The sequence below is a fragment of the Chroicocephalus ridibundus genome, chromosome 5, assembly GCF_963924245.1.
Source record: "Chroicocephalus ridibundus chromosome 5, bChrRid1.1, whole genome shotgun sequence".
Lineage (NCBI taxonomy): Eukaryota > Metazoa > Chordata > Aves > Charadriiformes > Laridae > Chroicocephalus > Chroicocephalus ridibundus.
The window spans coordinates 5,479,547-5,503,375 of record NC_086288.1 but is presented as its reverse complement, the minus strand read 5'-3'; the positions used below and the strand labels follow the sequence as shown (position 1 = coordinate 5,503,375).

At 59.3% G+C, this 23,829-nt stretch overlaps 1 protein-coding gene and 2 long non-coding RNA genes across 4 annotated transcripts; 1 reads left to right on the top strand and 2 right to left on the bottom strand.

Annotated features, from left to right (window-relative positions):
- Positions 1-1,946: 1,946 nt before the first annotated feature.
- Positions 1,947-3,342, top strand: LOC134516236 (glutathione reductase-like). The gene is made up of 4 exons (XM_063336196.1): positions 1,947-2,303; positions 2,383-2,514; positions 2,718-2,851; positions 3,028-3,342. Exons 1-4 carry the CDS (start codon positions 2,078-2,080, stop codon positions 3,175-3,177), a joined length of 642 nt encoding a protein of 213 aa, XP_063192266.1. The 5' UTR covers positions 1,947-2,077; the 3' UTR covers positions 3,178-3,342.
- An 8,702-nt stretch (positions 3,343-12,044) lies between these two features.
- Positions 12,045-14,620, bottom strand: LOC134516671 (uncharacterized). Of its 2 annotated transcripts, XR_010071396.1 has the most exons (4): positions 14,196-14,620; positions 13,601-13,841; positions 12,743-13,311; positions 12,045-12,217 (listed from the first exon to the last, which is right to left on the bottom strand). It is a non-coding gene; the product is annotated as an uncharacterized LOC134516671 (long non-coding RNA). The 2 variants fall into 2 exon arrangements; XR_010071395.1 differs by having other exon boundaries at positions 12,045-13,311.
- A 2,542-nt stretch (positions 14,621-17,162) lies between these two features.
- Positions 17,163-18,223, bottom strand: LOC134516500 (uncharacterized). The gene is made up of 3 exons (XR_010071343.1): positions 17,817-18,223; positions 17,435-17,609; positions 17,163-17,309 (listed from the first exon to the last, which is right to left on the bottom strand). It is a non-coding gene; the product is annotated as an uncharacterized LOC134516500 (long non-coding RNA).
- Between the last annotated feature and the right edge of the window lie 5,606 nt (positions 18,224-23,829).

Sequence of the window (23,829 nt, the reverse complement as noted above, 5' to 3'; positions counted from 1 at the left end):
GGCGCCCCCTGGCGGTGGCGAGCGGTACTGCGCCCCGGGGCTTCTTGTCGCCTCGGGGCGGGGTCGGCCCCGCCCGGCGCCCACCAATCAGCGGCGCCGGCGCCCGCGGGGCAGCAGCCAATGGCGGGGCGGGAGCGGGGGGTGCGGTGGCGCCGCCTGGCGGAGGAGCAGCGGCACCGCGCCCGCCCGCGGCCGCGTCCTCCCCGGAGTCCCCAGTTCCCGGTTTTTTTCCCCCAAAAAGGCAGGGAGCGCATCAGCGACAGAGCTCGTCAGCCCGCCGCCACGGCCCCTCTGTCCCGGGAGAGGCCCTGAGGGCACCCAACGGCCTAAAGAACGCTGTCGGCATCCCGTAGCGCTGGCCCGGCCCGGGCGGATGCTGTTGGTGACGGAGACTAATTTCTCATGAACGTGCCCAAAACCAGAATAAGGGGGGGGTGTTTCACACCTGGCGACCTGCTGGAGGGACCTGGGGGGTTTTTGCCCAGACCCAACCGAGGGATTGTGCCCGGTGACCTGTTTTCCATGCCCATCCGTTGCTGGAGGAAGAACGCAGGGCAGCAAGCTGGGGGGTGGGGGGGGGCACCCAAAATGGGACACGGGGAGCGGGGAGCAGAGGAGCCCCAGACTTCTCCCTCGCTGCAAGCACAGCAAGCTCTCGGGACAAAGCAGCCTTTGCTGGCTAGCTGGAGCGAGGAGGCACTAGCCCAACCCCACAGGGCATTGATAAGACCCCCCCGGGCAAGCGGCTGCACCGCGCCACGGGGTCCCTTCCCGGGGCAATGGGGGGGCAGACAGAATTTGCAGAGAAAACAACTGCTGTAGCAGCGAGAAAACCACCTCAGCGCTGCCCGGAGGGCCTGGAACCCCCATTGCTGTTGGTTTTGATGGAAAAAGAGTAACCCTCGCCCTCAAGCAAGGGCGCAGCAGCAGAGGGAAACACGGAGAAGTGGGTTTTGCACGGACTAAGGGAGAACCGGAGCCGTGTTCCTCGGGGATGGATGTCTCCATCCTGCAAACAAGAGAAAGCCGCTAAAAGAAACCACCTACAGATCGGTGTCAGGCTGCCACAAGGGAGGTCAAGCACAGAAACGAGCCCGAAAGGCAGGTCTGCGGCTGTGGCAAGCTTCGGCTGTGGATGTGGTCGTTCCCTTCCAAGCCAGAGCATGTCAGTAAAACATCTCTCATCGTGAGACATCAAGGCAGGGATGAAAGCGTGCCTAAAACCCATTCCAGCCGCATTCCCAGCAGCCGCAGTCCTCTCCCAGCTGTTCAGGCTGAAGCCCAGCTGGTTATTTTAAGATGCTGTGTTTAGAAATGCCACGGGTCTCCAGAGTTCCGACAGGTCTCTGGGGGCTCCGTGGGTCTCCAGGAGTCCCGTGGGTCTCCGGAGTTCCTATGGGTCTCTGGCGATGCAACAGGTCTCTGGAGTTCCTATGGGTCCCACGGGTCTCCAGGGGTCCCACAGGTCTCCAGAGTTCCTATGGGTCTCCGGGCGGTCCCAGGGGTCCCATGGGTCTCTGGAGTTCCTACAGGTCTCCGAGGATGCAACAGGTCTCCAGAGTTCCTATGCGTTTCTGGAGGACCCGCGTCTCAAGGGGTCTCACGGGCCCACAGGTCTCTGGGGATCCCACAGATCTCTGGGGGTCCCACAGATCTCTGGGGGTCCCACAGGTCTCCGGGGTTCCCACAGGTCTCCAGAGTTCCTACGGGTCTCCACGGGGTCCCAGGCGTCCCATGGGTCTCTGGAGTTCCTACAGGTCTAGGGGATGCAACAGGCCTCCAGAGTTCCTACAGGTCTCTGGGGGTCCCATGGGTCTCCAGAGTTCCTACGGGTCTCCACGGGGTCCCATGGGTCTCTGGAGTTCCTACAGGTCTCTGGGGATGCAACAGGCCTCCAGAGTTCCTACAGGTCTCTGGGGGTCCCATGGGTCTCCAGGGATCCCACGGGTCTCTGGTAGTCTCACAGATCTCTGGGGTTCCCACGGTTCTCTGAAGTTCCCACAGGTCTCCGGGAATCCCATGGGTCTCCAGGGATCCTGCGAGTCTCTGGAGCCTGCCATAGGATGGTGTTCCCACCATGCCACCCCCCCATCTGCGAACATGGTGGCCACCGGCACAGGTCCCCCATGGGCATCGCTTGTCCCATCCCACCTGGGCCACGTTCCGAGGTGTCCGCCATTTCCCACGGCAGGGTGTGCAGGTGGACGCCAAGGGCCATGTGGTGGTGGATGAGTACCAGAACACCACCAGGAAAGGGATCTACGCCGTCGGGGACGTCTGCGGGAGAGCCCTCCTCACCCCAGGTACCGCGGTCGTGTCCCCCTCCCCAGCCCCTCAGCGCTGCCCCGCGCCGCAGCTCAGGCTCCCCGTCCCTCCCTGCAGTGGCCATCGCGGCCGGCAGAAAGCTGGCCCACAGGCTCTTCGAGGAGAAGCAGGAGTCCCAGCTGGACTACCGGGACATCCCCACCGTCGTCTTCAGCCACCCGCCCATCGGCACCGTGGGCCTCACGGAAGGTGGGGACGGAGAGGGCACGGGGTGGGGGGCGGAGAGGATGGGGACGTTGTGGCTCCGAGCTGCTGGTTTGATGCTCGAGGAGACCATCTGAGCTCCAGCAAGCGGTCTGAAGCCTTGCAAAATGTGCTTTGACTCCCTCTTTATAAATGCCTCGGGGATACGGCGCGTCCCCTTGACCTACGTGCCGTGTCTTCTGCTGCAGAGGAGGCCGTGGCCACGCACGGCAAGGAGAACGTGAAGATCTACAGCACGTCCTTCACCCCCTTGTACCACGCCGTCACCCAGAGGAAGGTGAAGTGCGTCATGAAGCTGGTGTGCGCTGGCAAGGAGGAGAAGGTGCGTGGAGGGGAGCGGGGGGGACAGCCGGGCGCCGCAGGGGGCTGGCCGTCCCCTTGTCCCCTGCTCAGGCCAGGTCTTGGGGTGGGATCCAGCTGCCCCAGCACCAAGCCTGGATTTCAGCCTGGATTTCTCCGCTCCTGGGTCCCATCCGGCCTCTCGCTTCTTCCCCAAAGGTGGTGGGATTGCACATGCAAGGGCTGGGCTGCGACGAAATGCTGCAGGGCTTCGCCGTGGCCATCAAAATGGGGGCCACCAAGGCCGACCTGGACAACACCGTGGCCATTCACCCCACTTCTGCCGAAGAGCTGGTGACGCTGCGCTGAGGCGGTGGGCGCTGGCCGCCCCAGGGACGGCAGCTGCAGCTGGGGAAACCTTTTTAGATGTCTTAAAAAAAAATGCCTTAACGTCAGGCGGTTGCCTGGAGAGCGTGTCAGAATCCGTGTGGCTTGCTTTGGAGTGGAAAATAAATACGGCGATGCTGGCAAACATCACGCTGTTCCTGCCTTCCGCTTTGTGGTGCCCATCTCTGTCCGTGCCCAGCTGCGGAGGGTGGTGGCACGGTCCCTCAGGGCGGTTTGGGGGAAGGCTGCTGGTGGCCGGGCTCCTCCTCTACCGTCCCTGTCACCGGGTGCGTGCGGGGAGCAGCAGAGCGGGGCAGGACGGCTGGGTGTCTGGGGTACTCGTGGTGGATCCCAGTGGGCTCTCTCTTCCGCCGCGGGCTCATGGAAGGGCGCAGCAGCATTGCCATTGGACATGGATCCATCCGCAGCGCTGTTGGATGTTGATCCATCAGCATCGCCCTTGGACGGGATTCCAGCAGCATCGCCGTTGGAGGTGGATCCCTGGGCATCGCTGTTGGATGTTGATCCATCAGTGTCGCTGTTGGCCATGGATGCATCAGCATCGCTGTAGGACATGGATCCATCAGCATCGCTGTTGGATGTTGATCCATCAACTTCACCGTTGGACGTGATTCCAGCAGCATCATCATTGGACATGGATCCATCAGCATCGCCGTTGAACATGGATCCATCAGCATCGCCCTTGGACGGGATTCCAGCAGCATCGCCGTTGGAGGTGGATCCCTGGGCATCGCTGTTGGATGTTGATCCATCAGTGTCGCTGTTGGCCATGGATCCATCAGCATCGCTGTTGGATGTTGATCCATCAACATCGCCGTTGGACGTGATTCCAGCAGCATCATCATTGGATGTGGATCCATCAGCATCGCTGTTGAACATGGATCCATCAGCATCGCCGTTGGACGTGGGATCATGGAGGAGCTGCTGGCCTGACCCCGCTGCATCCCGGGGGCTTCCAGATCCCCTCCGCTGCCCCGTCGCTCTCTGCTCTTCATGGCCGCAGCTCCCGAGCTCTCAAAGCTTGAGGTATCTTGAAGCGGGTGAGGGCAAAGCTAGCCAGGAGAGCTGGGACACGGCGCTGGCTGAGGAACTGCTGGCTTCTGCTTTGCTTTTGCTAGAAAGAAATAGTTTAAATGAAATCGAAGTGTCTCTGAGGTTGAAAATTCCCTGAAACCTGCGGAGGAGGCGAGTGGCCCAAGGAAGGGGAGGCTGGTGTCACAGCCCCAGTGTCTCCATCCCAGCTGGAAAAACCATAGCAGGCAAAAACCCACCCCTGCCCAGCCCCCCCGACCCCATCAGCTCACGTTTAAAGAGCGTATTGGACTCCCAGGGGCTAAAGTTCTTTTTCTTTTCTTCTCTTTCTTTTCTTTTCTTTTCTTTTCTTTTCTTTTCTTTTCTTTTCTTTTCTTTTCTTTTCTTTTCTTTTCTTTTCTTTTCTTTTCTTTTCTTTTCTTTTCTTTTCTTTTCTTTTCTTTTCTTTTCTTTTCTTTTCTTTTCTTTTCTTTTCTTTTCTTTTCTTTTTCCTCTCCTCTCCTCTCCTCTCCTTTCTCCTTTCCTCTCCTTTCTTTTCTTTTCCCTACTTTTCCCTTTTCTTTTCTTCTTTTCCCTTCTTTTCTTTTCCCTTCTTTTCTTTTCCCTTCTTTTCTTTTCTTTTTATTTTATTCTATCTTTTATTTTATTTTATCTTATTTATGTTATTTCAGGCACGGTTCAGAGCGTTTGGCCGATTTCTCCCCCGCTTCGCGGCCAGAGGGGTCACCACAGCGCGCAAACGCCCCAGCGCAGAGAGGCGGGGAGGCACGGGCACGGGCAGGAGCCGAGCGCCCGCAGAACCTTCCTTTTTTTGGTTTTTTTTTGGGGTGAAATCGGGCAAAAAGGAAAAGCGGCGGAGTCAGCGGCGGGAGCGGGGTCAGGCCACGCCCCCTCCCGCCGCGCCCCCGCCTTGGCCACGCCCCCGCCGAGACTCCGCCCCTCCCCGAGGGACGGGGCCGCGCGGCGCATGCGCGGGGAGCCCGGCCGCCATCTTGCCTCGCGCCGGTACCTCAGCGGGCGGCCGCCTGCCCCAGGTGAGCAGCGGGAACGGGCGGGGCCCCGGGGGGGCGGCTCGGGGCTGAGGAGGGGGCCCCGGGCTGGTGAGATGGAGCCCGAGCTCGGGGGCCGCGGGGGGAAGAGGCACCCGCGGGGTTTGGGGTGCGGGGACGGCGCCGGAGGCGGGGGGGTCACAGCGCCAGGCCGGGCTCAGCCGGGTCTCGGGGACAGGAGCCGAGCGGTGCGGTGAGACCCGGGCACGTAAAACCCACCGAGTCGGGGTGTTCGGGGCTTAAAAAAGGGAGACCAAAGTCCCGCGGTTTTGGGACCTGAAAACTCGCTCAGTGGCTCGAGTTCCCCTGATTTCCCCCCCCCGGGTGTCCCCGAGCCTCCGCCGCCGCTTCTCCCCGGGCAGAACCGCCCCCGACCCCGCTCCCCGCCGCCGCATGCCCGGGCTGTCGTCCCGGCCCGCGGCCAACGGGGGCGGCGGTGGCGAGCCATGGCGTCTGACCGATGGCCACGGGCCGGGGCGGAGCGGGCAGCGCGGAGCGGGCGGGCGGCGGGACCCGGGGCGTCCCCGGTGGGCGGGGCGATGCCCATAAAAGGAGCGGGCGGGGCGAGGCCGGGGCCCGGACACCCCACGCCCCCACGCCGGGCAATGGCGCCCGCCGGGACGGAGCCGCCGCGCTGCCCCCCGGCCCGGTCCCGCTCCAGCTTCCCCCCCGCGGCGCTCGGGAACCGGGGCTGGGGCTCCGGGCCGGGCTCGGGGCGCGGAGCCGGCAGCGAGTCCCGCCTTCCCGCCCGGGACAGTGTCTGCGGCGGCTCCGGCACGGACCGAGTCCGGCCGGGGGGGACCGGGACCGGCTCGGCGGGTCGGGGCCGGGCTCCCGAGCGGCGCGGCCCGGGGCCCGGCGGGACGGAGCTCCCTTCTCCCCGCAGCGGCCGGAGCCGGGCTCGGCACGGGAACGGCGCGGGGAGCACGGCGGGGAACGGTCCGACCGGGGAGGGGATGGGAACGGGGGCTGCCGGGGCGGGACGGGACGGGCCGGGCAACCGGCCCCCGGGGGCTGAGAGCCGCCTGGGCTGTGTCGCTTCCTTGTGTGGGTCCTTGGAGCCGCGTTATTACTGTTAGTATTGATATTTTATTGTCATTGTCTGTGTCGTTATTGCATTGTTATTGTGCATGTCTTTCTACCGATGTTATTGTTATTATTTTTTATTATTGTTGTTATGATGATGATGTTCTCTGCCGTTACTGTGCTATTAAACTGCCTTTAACTCAACCCACGAGTCTTTTTCCTCCTCTTTCTCCCTCTTCTCCCCGCCCTCCTGCATGGGGGGGGTGGGTGTGAGCGGGCAGCCCCCGGCCCCCGCTGGGGTTAAACCCCGAGTCCGGGGTGAATCCGGCGGGTTTGGGGCTCCGGCACATGGAGCCGGGACACAGAGACCACGTCCCGCCTTTTGGGGGCTTGAGACCAGGGTCACTGCCGTGGTTTGGGCCACGGGGACAAAGGAGAGATGCTCTCCTGAGGAGAGGGGGGAAGAGATGGGTGATTTCAGAGTTCAGCTCCTTGGAAGGGGCTTAGCTAAAAAGTGAAATTACTAAACAGAAAATCGGTGCTGTTTCACCTCAAAGCAGGACAGTCGCTAAGGCAGGTTTGGGGCTCAGAAAGGGAAACTTGGTGCTGAGTCTGGGGGGCTCAAAACTGGGCTCGTTTGGCCAGTTTAGGGCTCAGAACTTAAAACCAGAGACTAAGTCCTGCGTGTGTTTAGGGCTCATGGGCCGGGCTCAGAGCTCGGAAATACGGACCAAGTCCTGCGTTTTGGGGTGGGGGGCTTGAAAGCGGGGTCCTTGGGCCAGTGTTAGAGCCGAGAAACAGGGACTGAGTCCTGCCTGAAACTGGCATCGTTTGGCCAGTGTAGGGCTCACAGAGACTAAGTGCTGTGTTTTGCAGCTCAGAGCCAGAAACTAAGTGCTGTATGTTTGGGCTCAGAAACAGAGACTAAGTAGGGAAGTGCTGTGTTTTTTGGGGGGGCTGGAGTGTCAAAACCAGGCTCAGAACTGAGAGACAGAGACTAAGTGCTGTGTTTGGGAGGGGGGTGAAACCGGGCTCGCTTGGTCAGGTTCTGGGCTCAGAAACAGAGACTAAGTGCTGCGTTTTGGTGGCAGGGGTGAAAGCCAGGCTCATTGGGCCAGGGGGAGAGTGAGAGATTAAAAGTGCTGCGTTTTGGGGGCTGGAAACAGAGTCCAAACCCTGTGTGTTTGGGATGAGAGACAGAGACTAAGTGCTGCGTTTGGGGGACTCGAAACCTGGCTCCTTTGGTCAGGTTTTGGGCTCACAAAAAGAGACTAAAAGTGCTGCGTTTTGGGGGCTTGAAATGGAGCCCAAGCCCTGCGTGTTTGGGGGCCCATAAACCAGGGTCACTTGCCCCGTGTCAGAGGTGAGGAGGAGAAACTAAGGGCTGCGTTTGGGGGGCTTGAGACAGGGCTCGCTTGGCGAGGTTTTTGGGCTCACAAAAAGAGACCAAGTGCTGCATTTTTGGGGCTGGCAGCAGAGACCCAGCCCTGTGTTTGGGGGCCTGAAACCTGGCTCATGGGGCCAGTGTCAGGGCTCCCCCAGACAGACCAAGGGCTGCCTTTGGGGGCTGCAGCCCGGGCTCCTGTGGCCAGTGTTAGAGCCGAGAGACAGGGACCGAGCCCCGGGTGTTGGTGCTCGGGAACAGAGGTCAGTGCCCGCCTGCGGGGGCTCGCAGCAGAGCCCCAGCCCCGGGGGGGTGCGTGGGCTCCAGACAAGGCTCCGGGGGCCAGTGCTGGGGCTCGGCAGAGCCACCGAGTGCCGCCGTCGGGGGCTCGGCCCCGTGTGCCCGTGTCCGGGCCGGGCAGCACAGCCCGAGTCCCGCCTTCGGGGGGCTCCGGCGAGAGCCCCGGCCCCGCTGGGGGCTGCAGCCCGGGCTCCCGGGGCCGCCGCGGGGCTCGCACCGACAGCCCGGCCCCGCTTCCCCTGGGGGACCAGCCCCCGCCCCGCCGCCGCTTCCAGCCTTTATTATTCCGCGCCCGCACGAAGCCGCCACCGTTTTCCCGTGCCCGGCCCCGGCAGCCCCCGGCTCCCCGCGGGGCCGGGCCCGGAGCCCGGCGGGCAGGAGCCGGCAGCGCCGGACTTGGGCCCCGGGGCCGCTCCCCGCCAGGCCGGGCCCGGCCCCGCAGCGCGGCTCCTCCGGCCCGCGGCGCCGGGACGGGGGCGGCCGGGCCGGGCTCGGGGCAGACCGAGCCCAGCCCCGACCCCGCCGCGGCCCCGGGACCCGGCACCGCGCGCCCGCGAGACCCAGACCCGCTCCCAGAGCCAACACCGGCCGCAGCAGCAGCAGCTTCAGCCGCAACACCAGCCCCGTCCCCAGCTCACCAGCCCCGGGAGAAGACCCCGCGTCCGCACCCACCGCTCCCGCTCTGCCGGCGGAAGAAGCGGCGCGTGCGCGGGGCGGGGCGGAAGGGGCGGGGCCTCGGGGCGCGTGCGCGGGGCGGGAGGGGCGGGGCCTCGGGGCGCGTGCGCGGGGCGGGGCCTGGGGCGGGGGCGGGAGGGGCGGGTCCCCAGGGCGCGTGCGCGGGGCGGGGCCGAGGGTATTTGGGCCGCGCCGGCCGCCGTCCCTTCGCCTTCTCTCTCCGCTCGTTCTCTGCCGGCGACGCCGCCCGCGGCCCCGGGGCGGCAGCGGCCGGGCCGGGCCGGGCCGGGCTCCCCCGGCGGGGCCAGGTGAGGCGCGGGGGGCTCGGCCTGCGGCCGGCAGCGGAGGAGGGTCGGGCCCGCGCCCAGGCCCGGTGGAGCGGTCGCGCTGCCGGGGTCTCGTCGGAGGAGCCGTCGGGGCTCGGGGCGCCGGGGAATAAAGCCCGGAGGGCCGGAGAGCGGCGCCCCGGGTCCGCCTGGCGGGTCCCCCCGTCTCGTCCCGCCCGGGGCCGTGGAGTTCGGGGCTTGTCCGGGGCTGCGGGGAGTCGGGAGCCGGTGCCGGGGCTGAGCGGTGGGTGCTGGGGGCCGGGAGCCCCGGGCCGGGCCGGTTGTGGGTGTCGGGGCGGCAGCGGGGGGTTGGGGATTCAGGACCGGGAAACGGGTGCGGTTTGAGCTTAGAACCGGGCACTGGGAGCAGATTGAGGGCTGGGGACCGAGCACCAGGGAGGGTTCGGGGCTCAGCAGGGTTTGGGGCTCAGGACCGGGGAACTGGGAGCTTGTTAAGGGCTCAGGGCCGGGCACTGGAGCAGATTTGGGGCTCAGGACCGGGAGCTGGGGGCAGGTTCGGGGCTCAGGAGCAGGCACCGGGGGGTGGTTTGGGCTCAGGCCCAGCTTTGGGGCTCAACTGGGCACCGGGGGGTGGTTCAGGGCTTGGGTCTCCCACTGGGTCCAGCTGGGGGTTTGGGAACAAGCTCTGGGGCGGTTTTGGGGCAGAGCCCGGGGATTTCTGCAGCCCAGAAAAAAGACTAAGTCGTGCGTTTTCTGTGCTTGAAAATGCCGGCGGAGTCCTGCGGGTCTGGGCTCAGAAAAATGACCAAGTGCTGCGTTTTTGGGACTTGGAAACGGAGGCTCCGTCGTCTGTTTTCAGCCCCAAAACCGTGGCCCGGGAGGGGGGCCCTTTGGGCGGTGGGAGGCAGAGGGGGGTGGGAGGGCGCTGGGGCCCGGGCGGGAGGGGGGGTAGGCAGGGTGCGTGGACCCCCGCCGGAGGTGGGGGTCCGGTCGCGTTGTTCCCCAAAGTGCGGGACGCCGGCATGCACCAGGCCGAATTAAACGTCTGAGATAGTCTCTGGGCGAAAAGGCACTTTTCCCACTTCATTTGAGAGTCCAACTGTTTATTCACCGGACTAGTCATTGACCAATAAACACGCTCATTAGGCAACACGTGTACAATTATGACAGTTCATATTCATATACAGGCCATGACAGTGATTGATTTACGACCTGGCCAAAAGCCAGGAGCAGTTGAACAAGCACAAGCTGTGATGGGCTGGGGCTGGAGCCAGAGCTGGAACCACCCAAGAGCTGGAGGCGAAAACGAGCTGGAACCATCAATGGGCTGGAGCCAAAACTGCCCAGGAGATGAAACCCAACTGGAGCCCACCAGGAGCTGGACCTGCAAAAAAAAAAATGGGTGCAGAAAGTAAAACATCGCTGTGTGATCAACACTGTTTCCAGCAAAACCCCGAACAGCCCCGTACAAACTACTGTGCAGAAAATTAACTGTGCCCCAGCTGAAAGCAGGACAGAAACAATGACCTGGGGCTGCAAACGAGCTGGAACCGTCCATGAGCTGGAACAGAAACAAAATGGGTGCAGAAATAACTCACCTGAAGGTGCAAATGAGCTGGAGCCACAAGGAACAGGGGCTGGAATGAGCCAGAGCCATCCATGAGCTGGAGCCGCAACAAGCTGGAATCGAGCTGGAGCCATCCATGAGCCAGACTGAATCCAGAGCAGAAACAAACAGGAGCCGCAAACGAGCTGGAGCCAAAACTGGGGAAGAGAAAGGAAAAAAAACCCAGTAAACATCATGGGTTGAGATAAAGACAGTTTAACAGGACAAAAAAGGAAGAAATAATAACAATACTACTAGTAATAATAATAGTAGTAGTAATAATAATACTAATAATTATTAATAATAATGATGATAAAATATCCAAAACCAAGTGACACACAGTGCAGTTGCTCACCACCCGCTGACCCGTACCCAGCTGTGCAAACTCTGCTCAGCAAAAACTAAACCATCCCTGTGTGACCAACACCGTTTCCAGCACAAACCCAAACCAGCCCCATACCAGCTACTGGGAAGAAATTAACTGTGCCCCAGCTGAAAGCAGGACAGAAACAATGACCAGGGGCTGCAAACGAGCTGGAACCGTCCATGGGCCGGAACAGAAACAAAACGGGCGCAGAAACCACCAACCTGAAGGTGCAAATGAGCTGCAGCCACAAGGAACAGGAGCAGAAACGAGCCAGAGCCATCCATGAGCTGGAGCCGCAATGAGCTGGGGCTGGAGCCGTCCATCTGCTGGACTGGAACCAGAGCAGAAACAAACAGGAGCCACAAATGAGCTGGAGCCAAAAACAAACTGCAGCCGTCCAGGAGCCGGACCTGGAACAAATGGGAGTGAACCCACAAACAGGAACAAACGGGGGCCCAAACGGAGCCGGACCCAAAACAAACGGGGGCCCAAAGAACCGACCTGAAGCCGTACGGAGCTGGAGCGGTGCCGTCCTCACAGGTCTCCGGGGGGGCGCAGGCCACGCTGTCCCCCGTCACGGGGCAGGCGGCAGCATCAGCCTCAGCGCAGGCAGCCCGGCTCCTTCCCGGGGCTCCTCACCCCACGCAGGTCCCGGTGTGGCTGGGGCTCCTCCGTCCATCCGTCCATCCCTGCAGAGGGAGAGAGGTGGGACAATCAGTTCCCGGTGGCACCGGGACGGACAAACCTGCGGCTGCCCAGGCACGGGCAGCTCTGCCCGGACCCTCGGCAGCAGCAGCCCGGCACCGCGCACCCGAGAGGGGACGGGACACCAGAAACGTCCCGTTTCTCCCCAGAAGGGTGGGTGACAGCCACATCTGGCTGAAAACCTGCCCACGCAGCAGCGTCACAGACCGACTCCAGCAGCCCCAAGGTGGGGCCGGGGCCAGCACCAGCAGCACGTGCCCTCCCCATCCCCGGGAGCCGAGTGTCCTGGTCCCCCCCCGCACAGCTCTGGCTCCCCTCCCCGCTGCCCCAGGGCACTCACCTCACCGGGCACAGCCTCCCCCGCCCCGGGGCCACGCTCCTCGTTCCCGCACCTTCCCCGCACGTGGGCACAGCCACGGGCATCACCGGGGCCACCAACACCTCCCGAGGGACCAGCAGCTCGGGGATGGCATCGCTCCCTCTGCCCGGCTTCACTGTCCACCGCCGGGGCTGCAGGAGCCGGGGTGGGTCCCTGGAGTGGCCTCTGCTCCCACCGCAGCACATTTTGAGCTAAAAAAAAGATTTCAGGTAAACGCACAGTTTCAAACAGAGCTCAGAGCCACACCAAGGCCCTGCTGTGGCAGTGCCCTAACGCTGCCCTCCCCGGGCCATCTGCCTGCGAGGATGACGCTGGGCTCTCCCCAGCTCCGGCAGAGCCCGTGCTGGGCTGGAGCGGTTTGTCCTCCCGGCAGCCGCTCTGGAAAAGAGCTGCAGAGAAGAAACCAGCCGGTGCCTGCACCGGGAGGAGGGAGCCCGGCAGCAGGAGGGGTCACCGGCCACCCCAGGAGACCCCCAGCCCCACTGAGTCCCCTTCTCCCCTGGGGACAAGATGTGAGCCAGGCCCAGGAGCTGCCGGCGTCATCGAGTGAGGATTGATCCCATGGTGGAAATCGGGAGCTGCAGGGGACCCCCAGCCGCTGCCCCCCGAGAGGGGACCCCAGAGGGTTGGTGCAAAAACCCGCTGGGAAAGTCACCGGGCCCCGGCCAGGCACCGCGGGGGATCCCGCACCGGGGAGAGGGAAACGGAGCACTCACCGCAGCTGCCTGCGTGAGGCCCCGGAGCGGAGGAGCGGAGCAGGGCCCAGCACCGGTCCGTACATCCGCACCCGGCTCGTGCCGTCCGAGGAGAAAGGCTGGAACACAAAGCACAGACTCACCGGAGGAAATACCGACTCCTGCACATGAGGCGTCCCAGCCAAACTGGGGCTCCCCAAACCCGGGGTTCTCGCGCCCTTCACACGTGCGGGTCCAACACGTTTCACTCCTCACTGGCACCCACCCTGCCCATTGCTGATCACAGAAAATCCCGGCACAGCAGCTCTATTTCTGCAGCATCCTCGCTGCTTGGCTGGATCCCGATGCCCCTGCAGTCCGTCTGGCCAGAGCCGCTTGTCCGTGACACCAGCCGATGCCGGAGGGTTTCAAAGCCTCGTCAGAGGGGCTGGCTTTACCTTGGATGTCCTGGGGCGTCCGTTGTCCTTCAGGGACAGCTCTCCGCTTCCACACAGCAAAGTCCTCATGTCCAGGGCCAGGACGTCCTTGAGTTTGTTGTCCTTCAGCACGAACACCACCCACGTCTGCACTGAAGTCCACCACATCATCAACTGCAGTGTAGAATAGGAACCAGTACAGTATAGCAAAGTTAATATGCTTTTATATGATAAAAGACCGACCGATGTATCGTTAGGGAAGGGCATTGCCTTCAAACTCCCCAGGCAGGGGGGCACACGCAGCACACGCCACCCCCTGGGCTCCCCCTCGGCCCCTCGGAGCGAGTCCTGCAGGGAGGAGTCAGCCCCCGGGACTTTGCCCGAGGGATCTGCAGTGGCCCCAGACCCCCAGGAGCTCCCCCCGAGCAAAGTCACTGCAGCCGCCACCAAAGTCCTCACTCACCAGCGGTGGGAGCAGCTGTGGCCTCAGCCGGTTCCCCCGATGCCAGCAGCCCTGCGAGCGAGCGGCCGTTGTGCCCGGCAGCTCCTGGAGCCACAAAACATCACGGCCAGCAGCCAGCGCCGCGTCTGTCCACGGTCACTTGTGGGTCCTGGCAAAAACCCAGCGACCGAGAGACTGTGGGGTCAGGCACACAGACGGGAAGGGCTCGGAGAGCGACGGGGACAATAAAACAGTCCGTTTCCTGGGGGGGAAAGAAAAGCGTGGTAAAAATCAATGCACAAATAAAACAACTGCCGTGCGAAGTCAAAACTTTAACTTTTAATCTTAACCATAACCATTTAATTACATAAACCATTAACCATAAGCATTTAATTACACCCTTGACCTCATCAGAAACCCCTACAGAAAGGGAGAAAGGCTCCTCTGGTGCAGGTGACCTGCAGAAATGCCCCAGCGGTTCCGGTCCCAGCCCTGCTGCCCCCAGCACCTCAGGGGACATGATACCCCCCAGCCTCGGCCCTGCTGGGAACCAGCTGCAGCCCTTGGGGTTTTGCAGGAAGGAGCAAAAACCATTCTTCAGAGTAACAGCCAATACCTGAAACTGAGAAGCAGAAGAAACTGTGGACAAAGCCAGGCAGCAGCAGACAGGTGGAGCCAATTCAGGTGCCTCCAGCTGTTGGTGCCTCTCCTCATGCCTCCTGGTACTCACTGGGATTAGGGCAGCATCCAGCACCTCTGCTTCCCCTCTTTGGAGAATCCCTGGAAGTTCTGAGTCCATCAGCCATCCGGTCTGTGCGTTTGGGTGCCAAGACCATGCCCTGGTGTCCCGGGAATATCCTGTCTGTGCAGCCCAAACCATCCTGGCCTGTCCAGGGCTGGAAACGGGTGCAGTCCAGAGCTATCCATGTAAAATGGCTCATCTGGGGATCCTGGTGAATCCAGTAGTACCTCTATTACACGGGGACCATAAAACCTGCACCAAAAATGCGTTAACTCCACCAAAGGAGACCTCAGACACAGCCCCCAGCATTGCCCACCCACGTCCCCCAGCCCCAAGAGCCCTCCCGGCCACGGCCCCCACCCCAGAACCCACACAATGTCAGTACCGACCCCCCAAAATGTGGTACAGCGCAGGTTCCCCCTGTGCAGGTTGGGGACCCCCCAGAACACAGACACGGGCCCCCCCGCCGACCCCCCGGGGGTGTTCCCAGGGGACGGTCACCCACAGCCACCCCACGGGCCTGGCACCCAGGGCCCCCCACCTCCTGCGCACAGGGACCCCGCGCCCCCGGCCGAGCCCCCCGGGGCTGCTCCGGGATAGAGCCGCCCCCCCACCGCCCCAACCGGGGGGGCCCAAACACCCTCACCCCGGGCCCCACCGCCCACACAGCCCGACCGGGCCCCGGCACCCCAACCCGGGGGGGTAAAAAACCCACCCCGGGCACCCCTCAGACCCCGACCGGGCCCGGACACCCCCCACAAGCCGCGGCCGGGCCCAACCACCCCCCGGCCCCGACCGGGCCCGGTCCCCCCTCACCGCGGCCGGGCCTGGGACTCGCCAGGGGCACAGCTGGTCCCCGAGGTCGCCCGGAGACGGGCCCCGAGGGCCCCGGGCCCGGCAGGGACCCCCCCTGCAGTCAGGGACCCCCCATTGGGCCGGGACCCCCCATTGGGCCGGGACCCCCCCTCTCCCCTCAGGGCCCCCCGCCCCGCCGGGACCTCCGCGCGGCGCCCGCTGCCTCGCGCTGCTCCCGCCGCGGCGGCGCCCCCTGGCGGTGGCGAGCGGTACTGCGCCCCGGGGCTTCTTGTCGCCTCGGGGCGGGGTCGGCCCCGCCCGGCGCCCACCAATCAGCGGCGCCGGCGCCCGCGGGGCAGCAGCCAATGGCGGGGCGGGAGCGGGGGGTGCGGTGGCGCCGCCTGGCGGAGGAGCGGCGGCACCGCGCCCGCCCGCGGCCGCGTCCTCCCCGGAGTCCCCAGTTCCCGGTTTTTTTCCCCCAAAAAGGCAGGGAGCGCATCAGCGACAGAGCTCGTCAGCCCGCCGCCACGGCCCCTCTGTCCCGGGAGAGGCCCTGAGGGCACCCAACGGCCTAAAGAACGCCGTCGGCATCCCGTAGCGCTGGCCCGGCCCGGGCGGATGCTGTTGGTGACGGAGACTAATTTCTCATGAACGTGCCCAAAACCAGAATAAGGGGGGGGTGTTTCACACCTGGCGACCTGCTGGAGGGACCTGGGGGGTTTTTGCCCAGACCCAACCGAGGGATTGTGCCCGGTGACCTGTTTTCCATGCCCATCCCTTGCTGGAGGAAGAACGCAGGGCAGCACGCTGGGGGGTGGGGGGGGGCACCCAAAATGGGACACGGGGAGCGGGGAGCAGAGGAGCCCCAGACTTCTCCCTCTCTCCAAGCACAGCAAGCTCTCGGGACAAAGCAGCCTTTGCTGGCTAGCTGGAGCGAGGAGGCACTAGCCCAACCCCACAGGGCACTGATAAGACCCCCCCGGGCAAGCGGCTGCACCGCGCCACAGGGTCCCCTCCCGGGGCAAACAACCGCTGTAGCAGCGAGAAAACCACCTCAGCGCTGCCCGGAGGGCCTGGAACCCCCATTGCTGTTGGTTTTGATGGAAAAAGAGTAACCCTCGCCCTCAAGCAAGGGCGCAGCAGCAGAGGGAAACACGGAGAAGTGGGTTTTGCACGGACTAAGGGAGAACCGGAGCCGTGTTCCTCGGGGATGGATGTCTCCATCCTGCAAACAAGAGAAAGCCGCTAAAAGAAACCACCTACAGATCGGTGTCAGGCTGCCACAAGGGAGGTCAAGCACAGAAACGAGCCCGAAAGGCAGGTCTGCAGCTGTGGCAAGCTTCGGCTGTGGATGTGGTCGTTCCCTTCCAAGCCAGAGTATGTCAGTAAAACATCTCTCATCGTGAGACATCAAGGCAGGGATGAAAGCGTGCCTAAAACCCATTCCAGCCGCATTCCCAGCAGCCGCAGTCCTCTCCCGGCTGTTCAGACCGAAGCCCAGCTGGTTTTTTTAAGATGCTGTGTTTAGAAATGCGCTTGGAAGCATCCAGGACTCACCTGGCCCTCTGATGCAGTCGCCCTGCAGCTGAAACGGGGTTTTCCAGGGCGTTACCCACATCCACGTGTGGGTAATGAAGTCAAATGCTGAAGGTCCCAAGTGTCTCGGGCCGAACTGCTCCGCTGTTCTGCTGTCGCACTACACCTCACGCCCCAAACACACATACATCGGCGCTGCGGAGGCGCCTCAGCTTCTGAACTCGGTTCCTAGAACCTCATTTCTTTCCCCGCCTAAAAACGCCCGTACTCCCCAGACACCAACAAAGCCGCCCCAGGCCCACTTCCCTCCCTGAGCAACCCCTAGGACTCAGAATAAATCTCCAGTTTCAGCTACTGTCACTGGCTATAGAAAAATCACTGTAGTCAAAAATAGTTTCCTTTTAAATTCTCATCTAATAAAAGACGGAGAGAACGGGCAGCTCTGCCACCCCGGGAGGAAGGAGAGCGTGAAGTGGAAAAGCCGGCCGTTTCAGCTTTTGAAACGCCGTTCCAGAAACCTTCCCCAGCGCTGGCTCTTTGCTCGCCCGCGCAGCTCAGAGCGTATTTGCTCGCACCCAGGAATCTCCCCATCTCAGGATGGCTGCCCAGGAATCGCACTGGGAGTTCGGAATTCGCAAGAGAGCGTTTCTTTCCAAGCTGGAAAAAAAAACAACCTCGTATTAATATTTGGGTGGTACTTTTTGTTTACGTTTTTCCTACGAAAAAGCTTTCCTACCTACCTCAGTGCGCTCGTTGCCGATAGGAACCCTTTCCATACTTACTTGTAGCTAAACGCGTTGGGTTTATTTCCTGGTATTTACACTTCCGAGACTGAGAAGAGCAAAAAGGAGTCCCTGCCTCAGCACGTGCTGAATAGCTACGCCACGGGCAGCTTTTTGCAGTGTTTCTCCTCCAAAGGGCGTCCTCTCCGGGTCCTTCAGCAGCATCTCTGTGAATCTGGTTTAAATTAACCTTTCCTGAACGCGTGGGCTTTGACTAACGCAGGCTATTCCGGGTGAAGGCTTTCTCGTACTCCGGGGAACTTTCCAACCCACCGCCTCCATCAGAAATACTAAGATCCCACCCAGTTACTAATCCCTGGGTTAATAAACCCAAGAGCTTCCTCCTTCCCCCGTAGCTGCAGATAAAAACAAAAGCGCTCACCCTGAGCGGGATGCGTTTTGGGATCCCTTGCTCCGGTACGCAGAGAGGGGATCCTCACCCTCCGAGGCCATCACGAGCGCCTGCAGCGACATCCCGCGCCACAGCGATGTCCACGGGCTGCTTCAGGACCTGCAAGAACGCAACCGCGTCCATCGCCGCGAGGCCAAGCCCACGTCACCTCCTGCACAGCAATCCCCCCTTAACAACCGAAAGACCTTCAAATTAGGAGAAGAAATTCGAGCACGAGGTAGCCCCGCGGTGCACCGACGCTTTGCGAGCCACGCTGAGGAACAGATAGCCAATATTCCCCCCATGCCACCCGGGACACAGCTCTGAATCCCGCTCCGCTGCGAGCAGCAGCACAGCTCAGTGTAACACCCACGCACAAACCCAGGCACATTTCAAGGTTTTCCTGGCAGAAAAGGCTTCTTTTGAATGAGGTCTTTCGAATCGCAGATGATTTTTTTTTTTTCCTTCCATCGGGCCAGATGGGACTGGCAGAAGCCTCCGGATGTATTCCGAGGCGTGTAACAGAATATACGTACCTAATCCCAGCGCGAGACTGATGCTCCCATCCCTGCGGGGAATCCGTAGAGATCTCCTCGCTTCCTCGCTGACAGCCTGGAACTTGCACTTAACGTGCTTGGGATACGCCTGCAAAAGCTGAAAATGTTTCTCCCTTTTCTGTCTGACCCTGCGTTTCTGATTTTAAAGGGCTCTTCCTAGTTTCAACTGCTGTTCATTGATTTGAAGGACAGCAGGCAAATCAAGTTCACAGTCTGCGACGCGTCCTAAATGGCGATGACGTTTCTGGCTCTCCCCTTGCTCCGAGGGATGCCGACAGCCCCGTCTGGGCAGCCGGCCATAGAGATGTGGGTGGAGATGCCAGCGCTGCTTGGTTTCAGGTGCTGGCGGAGCCCCCCGAGGGTCCCAGCGGGTCCCATCACCCTGACGGCCTCACCTGCAGCCCCCACCGCCCACCCCCCCTCCCCATTGGCCACAGCTCTGCATTTAAACTACGGCCGGGGGGCTGGTTTCTCACTTCCCTGGTAGCTGTGTTGCAAATCCTCTTTTTTTTTCCCCCCCTGTTAACTTTGGTATGTTTTTGCTGTCTTTATTTTCCGCGTTTATTGTTACGGAGTTATCGGACGGCCTTTGCCTCCTGCTTAGGCGCTGTGGGGCTCTGCCTGTGGAGGGGGCTCTGGGTTCCTGCTGTTGTTTGGTGTAAGTTTGTGCGTCTTAGCAGTTTTATTGTCACCTACCCGCATTACTTGAGTTATTAGCACTGTGTAATTTGCTGCTTTGGTTATTTCTGCTGGCTGATAAGCTAAAGCTGGAGCATGTTCTTTTTTTTTTTTTTTCAAGCTTACCCAGTAATGCAGGTTTGATTCGTGTGCGGGGGGGTCTGGTTTTTTTTAAGTCTTGCCTTTTGCAAGATGAAGGGCCACTTACATCCCAGGCGTGGCCTTTACTGCCTTGAACAGGGTTCACTTGAATTTAACAGTCAGCTTGATTATTAAAAACAGAGGTGCCGCTTCTAGCGTTAGAGAGCGCGGAGAAACTGGGGGGGAAAGGAAGGAGGAAGACCCTTTAGGTAAAAGGCCGTGTGAGAGACTTCAGGTTCTTGTCTACCTCCCTTATGTGCGGGTATTTTAATGAACACGTAAAAAGACAGGCCCATTATAAACACTGTACTGCTGCTGGCTCTGGAGAGGCAGCAGACCCTGGGTATGCGGCCGTGTCGATGCTCCACCAGGTTATAGCACTGGGGCAGAACTCCTCGGTCTCCGGGTCTCTGGCAAGGTTTCTGTTTGCTGTTTAAGCCTAGAAAAGGCTATTTTGATAACCTGTGCCCGTGAAGTGGTGCTGTAGGGAACCCCCTGAGAGCAGGGATGCTTTTTTCCAGTTTGAGGCAGAGCAGCAGTGGAGATGTAAGTCGGGTGTGAAGCACCCGCTGGCCTCCCCGAGCTTGCCTTCCTCCACCCTTCAGCTGCGTGAGGAGGGAGAAAGCCCCTAGTGCTGGTGGTGGGATGAGTATCACTGGCTTTGGCTGTGGGGTCCGGGTGGGAGCTGGATTTTTGGGGAGGCAGAAACAGGTAGGGGATGCCTCAAAAGGAGCACCAGGGGGAGGCTCTACAATGAAACCCACGCAAGGAACCCAGCCCTGATGTGCCAAGCCGGCGTCCCCCTCCACGCTGGGACAGGGGTGGCCACGAGGGACAGCCCTCCAGCCCCAGGGCTGGGCAGCCTGGCTCTGGGCTGTTCTCTCTGGTCCCTCCTTTCTGTATCAGGCAGCAGCTGCGTGGTCTCTGCACCATTCTTCATCCCTGCTTGGGTACCTATACGGGGTTTTGGGTGGCTCCGCAACAGGTTTGTGCGATGTGGGATGCCCATCCTCCTGTGCTGAGGGGTGTGTGTGGGAGGTGCCCCAATTTACTCCTGGTGTATCTTCATCTTCAGTTGCTGCTTCCATGCAGCCGAGACATCCTTTGGCCAGGAAAGCTCTGTTGATCTGAGGTGGGAACTGGCTTCCAGCCTGTGTTTCAGCCTGATAAGGAAACATGGCCAGAGGGCCAAGGGACTGCTTTGGTCTTGGCCCCAGACAACATAACGAGCAGGATGATCAAAGAAATACTGAGGAAATGTCTCTTTCTATGGAGTGTGTGTTACTGATGCCGTTTGTTCTGCTGGGGAGCACGTAGCAAGAAACTCAACACCCCGAGCTGTTTTTAATGGCAGCGGTGTGCTTCTCCTCCTCCTGGCTCTCCCACTCTCACCCTTTTGGCAGATGGCGTAAGGCTTGTGGGGCGTAAAGCGGCTCTGCTGTGCGTGAGAAAAGCTGGGCTTAACTGGGAACCAGCGCTTGTAGAAAGGTGTGGGTGTGGTAGGACTCCAAGACCACCATCCTCTGTTGAACCATGGAGGGGAGAGGAAATCTTCTCCTGCGCTGGCTCTTGGTGTGCCTCGGGTCCTCATCCTGAGGAGAAACTCCTTAGGCAGAAGAGACCAGCAAAGCACCAGCTGAGGCCTTTAACGTTTGTATCTATTCACATACTGAAAGTTAAAGGCATCTATTACGGAAACAGACTTGTAACCCTTCCTACTCTCAGCTTTGTGTTCCTTAATCCTCATTGCTTTTTTTTTTAGTCATTTTGGCCCCTTCGGGTGACAGGAGCCCAGGGAAAGGTATCCTTTCTGCTGATGGCACTGGGGAGACTCTTGACAATTGTTTTGAGCTGCACTGACACACAAAGCAGATCCTTCCCTCCTTATTTTTCAGGGCGGGGGGGGGGAACCAACAGAGAAAGGCTGTCTCTAATATTCATTCGGTGGTTATGGCACTGACACTGCACAAGGGATGTTTACGTTCAGGGTCCTGGCCTGAATAAAAAAGGGCGAAAACTCCGATTTTTGTCTTCAGGCTCCCTGGCAAAGTGCTTTACATCCAGGTCCTGAAATCAGTGCGTTGCTGATGTGCTTGTTTGTCTCCATCACAGAGTATTTCACTGTTTAGACACTAAGTAGTTAGGGCAGAATTAAAAAAAACCAAACAAACAACAAACCCCAAACTATTATTGTTCTTTAGAAGGGATGTGTTGTACAGGTTTGGAGATTTTTTTTTTTGGCTCTGGAAACTAGCTAATACTCCCTGGTTCTTAAAAATACATACATGGAGTAATTTAAGTCTGTAACTACAGGTTAATTTTGTTCAGCTTTCACAGAACCCTTTAATCCACAGGTTCTCCGGGGTCTAGAGAGACAGTCTGAATATTACCAATACCAAGAGTAGCAATGAAGGCATGGCAATGGAAACTTTCCTAATTTACTAAAATGTGTTACTTTACAGTATTTACTCTTGGTCAAAACCAAAAGAATATCCCTACGCCACCGTAAAAGAAAGTTAAGCTCCCTATGCCTCCCTCCATTGGTGCGGCGTTGATTTGACCAACTAGACAAAGAAACAAGCGTTTCCCTAACTTCTGATAGTATCTTTATCCTGGTTTGCTAATAAAATGGTTTGATGATTTAAAATTTTGGTAATACAGCAGAATATAAACAAAGCTTTTTCACACATACATACTGTTTTGGGTTGGTTGGTTTGTTTTTTTTCCTTTGCAAAGACTTGCGTGGAGCTCAAGTATCCATAGGAGAAACAGAACTCGCCTGCGGAGGTCAGAGTAGCGCATTTTCCATAACTCTGTTTGCCCCAATGAACAAGGCAGGCCAATTCTGGCACGGCCCAGCCTCTGTGCTTTACTCTCTAATAAGTTTTGTTCAGGAAAAAAACACCTCCGAAACCACCATTATTAGTCTCAGAGCTGCTGAGATAATGTGTCGCTCTTTCTCTCGTGCGTGCCACAACAGGAGAGAGAAATCCAGAGTGACGTAGCGAAGGTGGTTTTCCTTGGTTTTAGAGGAGGTGTCTGGAGAAAACCATTGACTCTGCTCCATCTCGTGAGCCCTCCTGAGGGGCCAGGCTATTGCCTTGTCTGCTTGGAAAACAGTTTGGCTGACCTTACTACATGTTTCTGTTTTCCTGCAGGAACTGTGATGCAATGGCTTTGTCTGTGAAGGAGCTGAGTGACGAAGAAAGAGCTGCTGATTCTTTCTTTTTTTTGGACTTCTCTTAATTTGGGTTGGTAAGCTTATTTTCCTCCTGGTGCATAAGTGCTGAATACGGGCTTGTGGCAGGATTTGGTTTCCTCGGGGTGTTCAGTATCTCCCTTCCGCATTGAGACTGTCCCAGGTGCCAAACATCTACTTTTGCTTGTATATTGAGGCAAGTTGCTCTTGATAAACTGGCCAGCCACGGGCTGAGCTGCTCCTCGTCAGTACACACCATCCACAAGGCGGCTGGATCTCTTCTCCCCAGCAGCAGCCGAGCATCGCGTGGTTTGGGCACCATCAGAGACAGCAGAGCTGGCTTCTGCTCTCCAAACTACTTGCGCGTCTCCTCCTCATCTTTTCTTGTTGCTGTCACCCTTGAGTAGGGCCACACCGAGCTCTCAACCACCAGGTGAGTGGCAAACTCCTTCCATCTTCATGGAAATGTCCAGCTACCAGGCTTTGAGGCTGCTTTTTTTTTTGGAGCCAGTGCAAGAACTCGCCTTCCTAGACTAGAAAGTATTGGTGCTTAGTTTCTCCCAAAGAAAAAAGCAGATTTAAAAAATTGTTATTACTACTAAGGGCGTGTTGTAACTATCCAAACCGTAACACAGAGTTTGAAGAAACCTCCCTTAGAGCTATCGATCCTTCTCTGTTACCAGCCAAAAATAAAACACTGAGAAAGGGCACAACTTTATAGTACGAGGCGTATTCACAGACTGACCGATGCTAAGGGAACTGTGTGACGCAGTTCACGGGTGCTGCGGGGACCACTAGAAAGAACAGGCGTGGGAAGCAACATCAAGCTTTGTGTCCCAAATTGTTAACCTGCAACTAGAATTAACCTACTGGTAGGAAACAATAACTGGAATTTTATGGGAGTCAATAACTGAGGGAGGAATCGCTGTTTTCACCAACTTCACATGAAGACACGGTAACTGTAGACACTTAATTTTTAAGTAGTTCACCTGCTCCGGACCCTTGACCGTAAATTAGGATATTGGTAGATATGCTGTATTCAATTACCTAAGAAATAATTGCATATACATCTCTTCCAGGGATAAAAACTGGTTTAAAATCCTATCTTTCCCTCCTTTGTTAAGCTGATGCAACATCTTGTCAGCTAATCTTATAAAATCAGGCCAGTAAAATGAACTGAGTTAAAAACCAAAATCTTCTTAAAGGAAAAACAAAAGCCCCAGCTTTTAATTGTGATCATAAATGGGAGTAAGTATCTGGGGTGGAGAGAGTTGGCAGCTGTTGAAATAGTGTTGTCCTGGAGAAAAGTGAGGAAAAACTTAAGATTGCGAGGTGAGCATTGATATTCGAGTACGCCAGAGATTCAGGAGGCCAGACCTTTGAAACAAAATGGGAATTTAGCATTTAGGCGCTCCCAGCAAAGCGCCAT

Bases quoted from the DNA above. Each gene is read 5' to 3' on its own strand.
- LOC134516236 (XM_063336196.1), top strand. From the start codon at position 2,078: ATGCCACCCCCCCATCTGCGAACATGGTGGCCACCGGCACAGGTCCCC. The intron at 2,304-2,382 runs GTACCGCGGTCG...CCCTCCCTGCAG, and splicing joins GAGAGCCCTCCTCACCCCAG to TGGCCATCGCGGCCGGCAGA. The intron at 2,852-3,027 runs GTGCGTGGAGGG...TCTTCCCCAAAG, and splicing joins GCGCTGGCAAGGAGGAGAAG to GTGGTGGGATTGCACATGCA.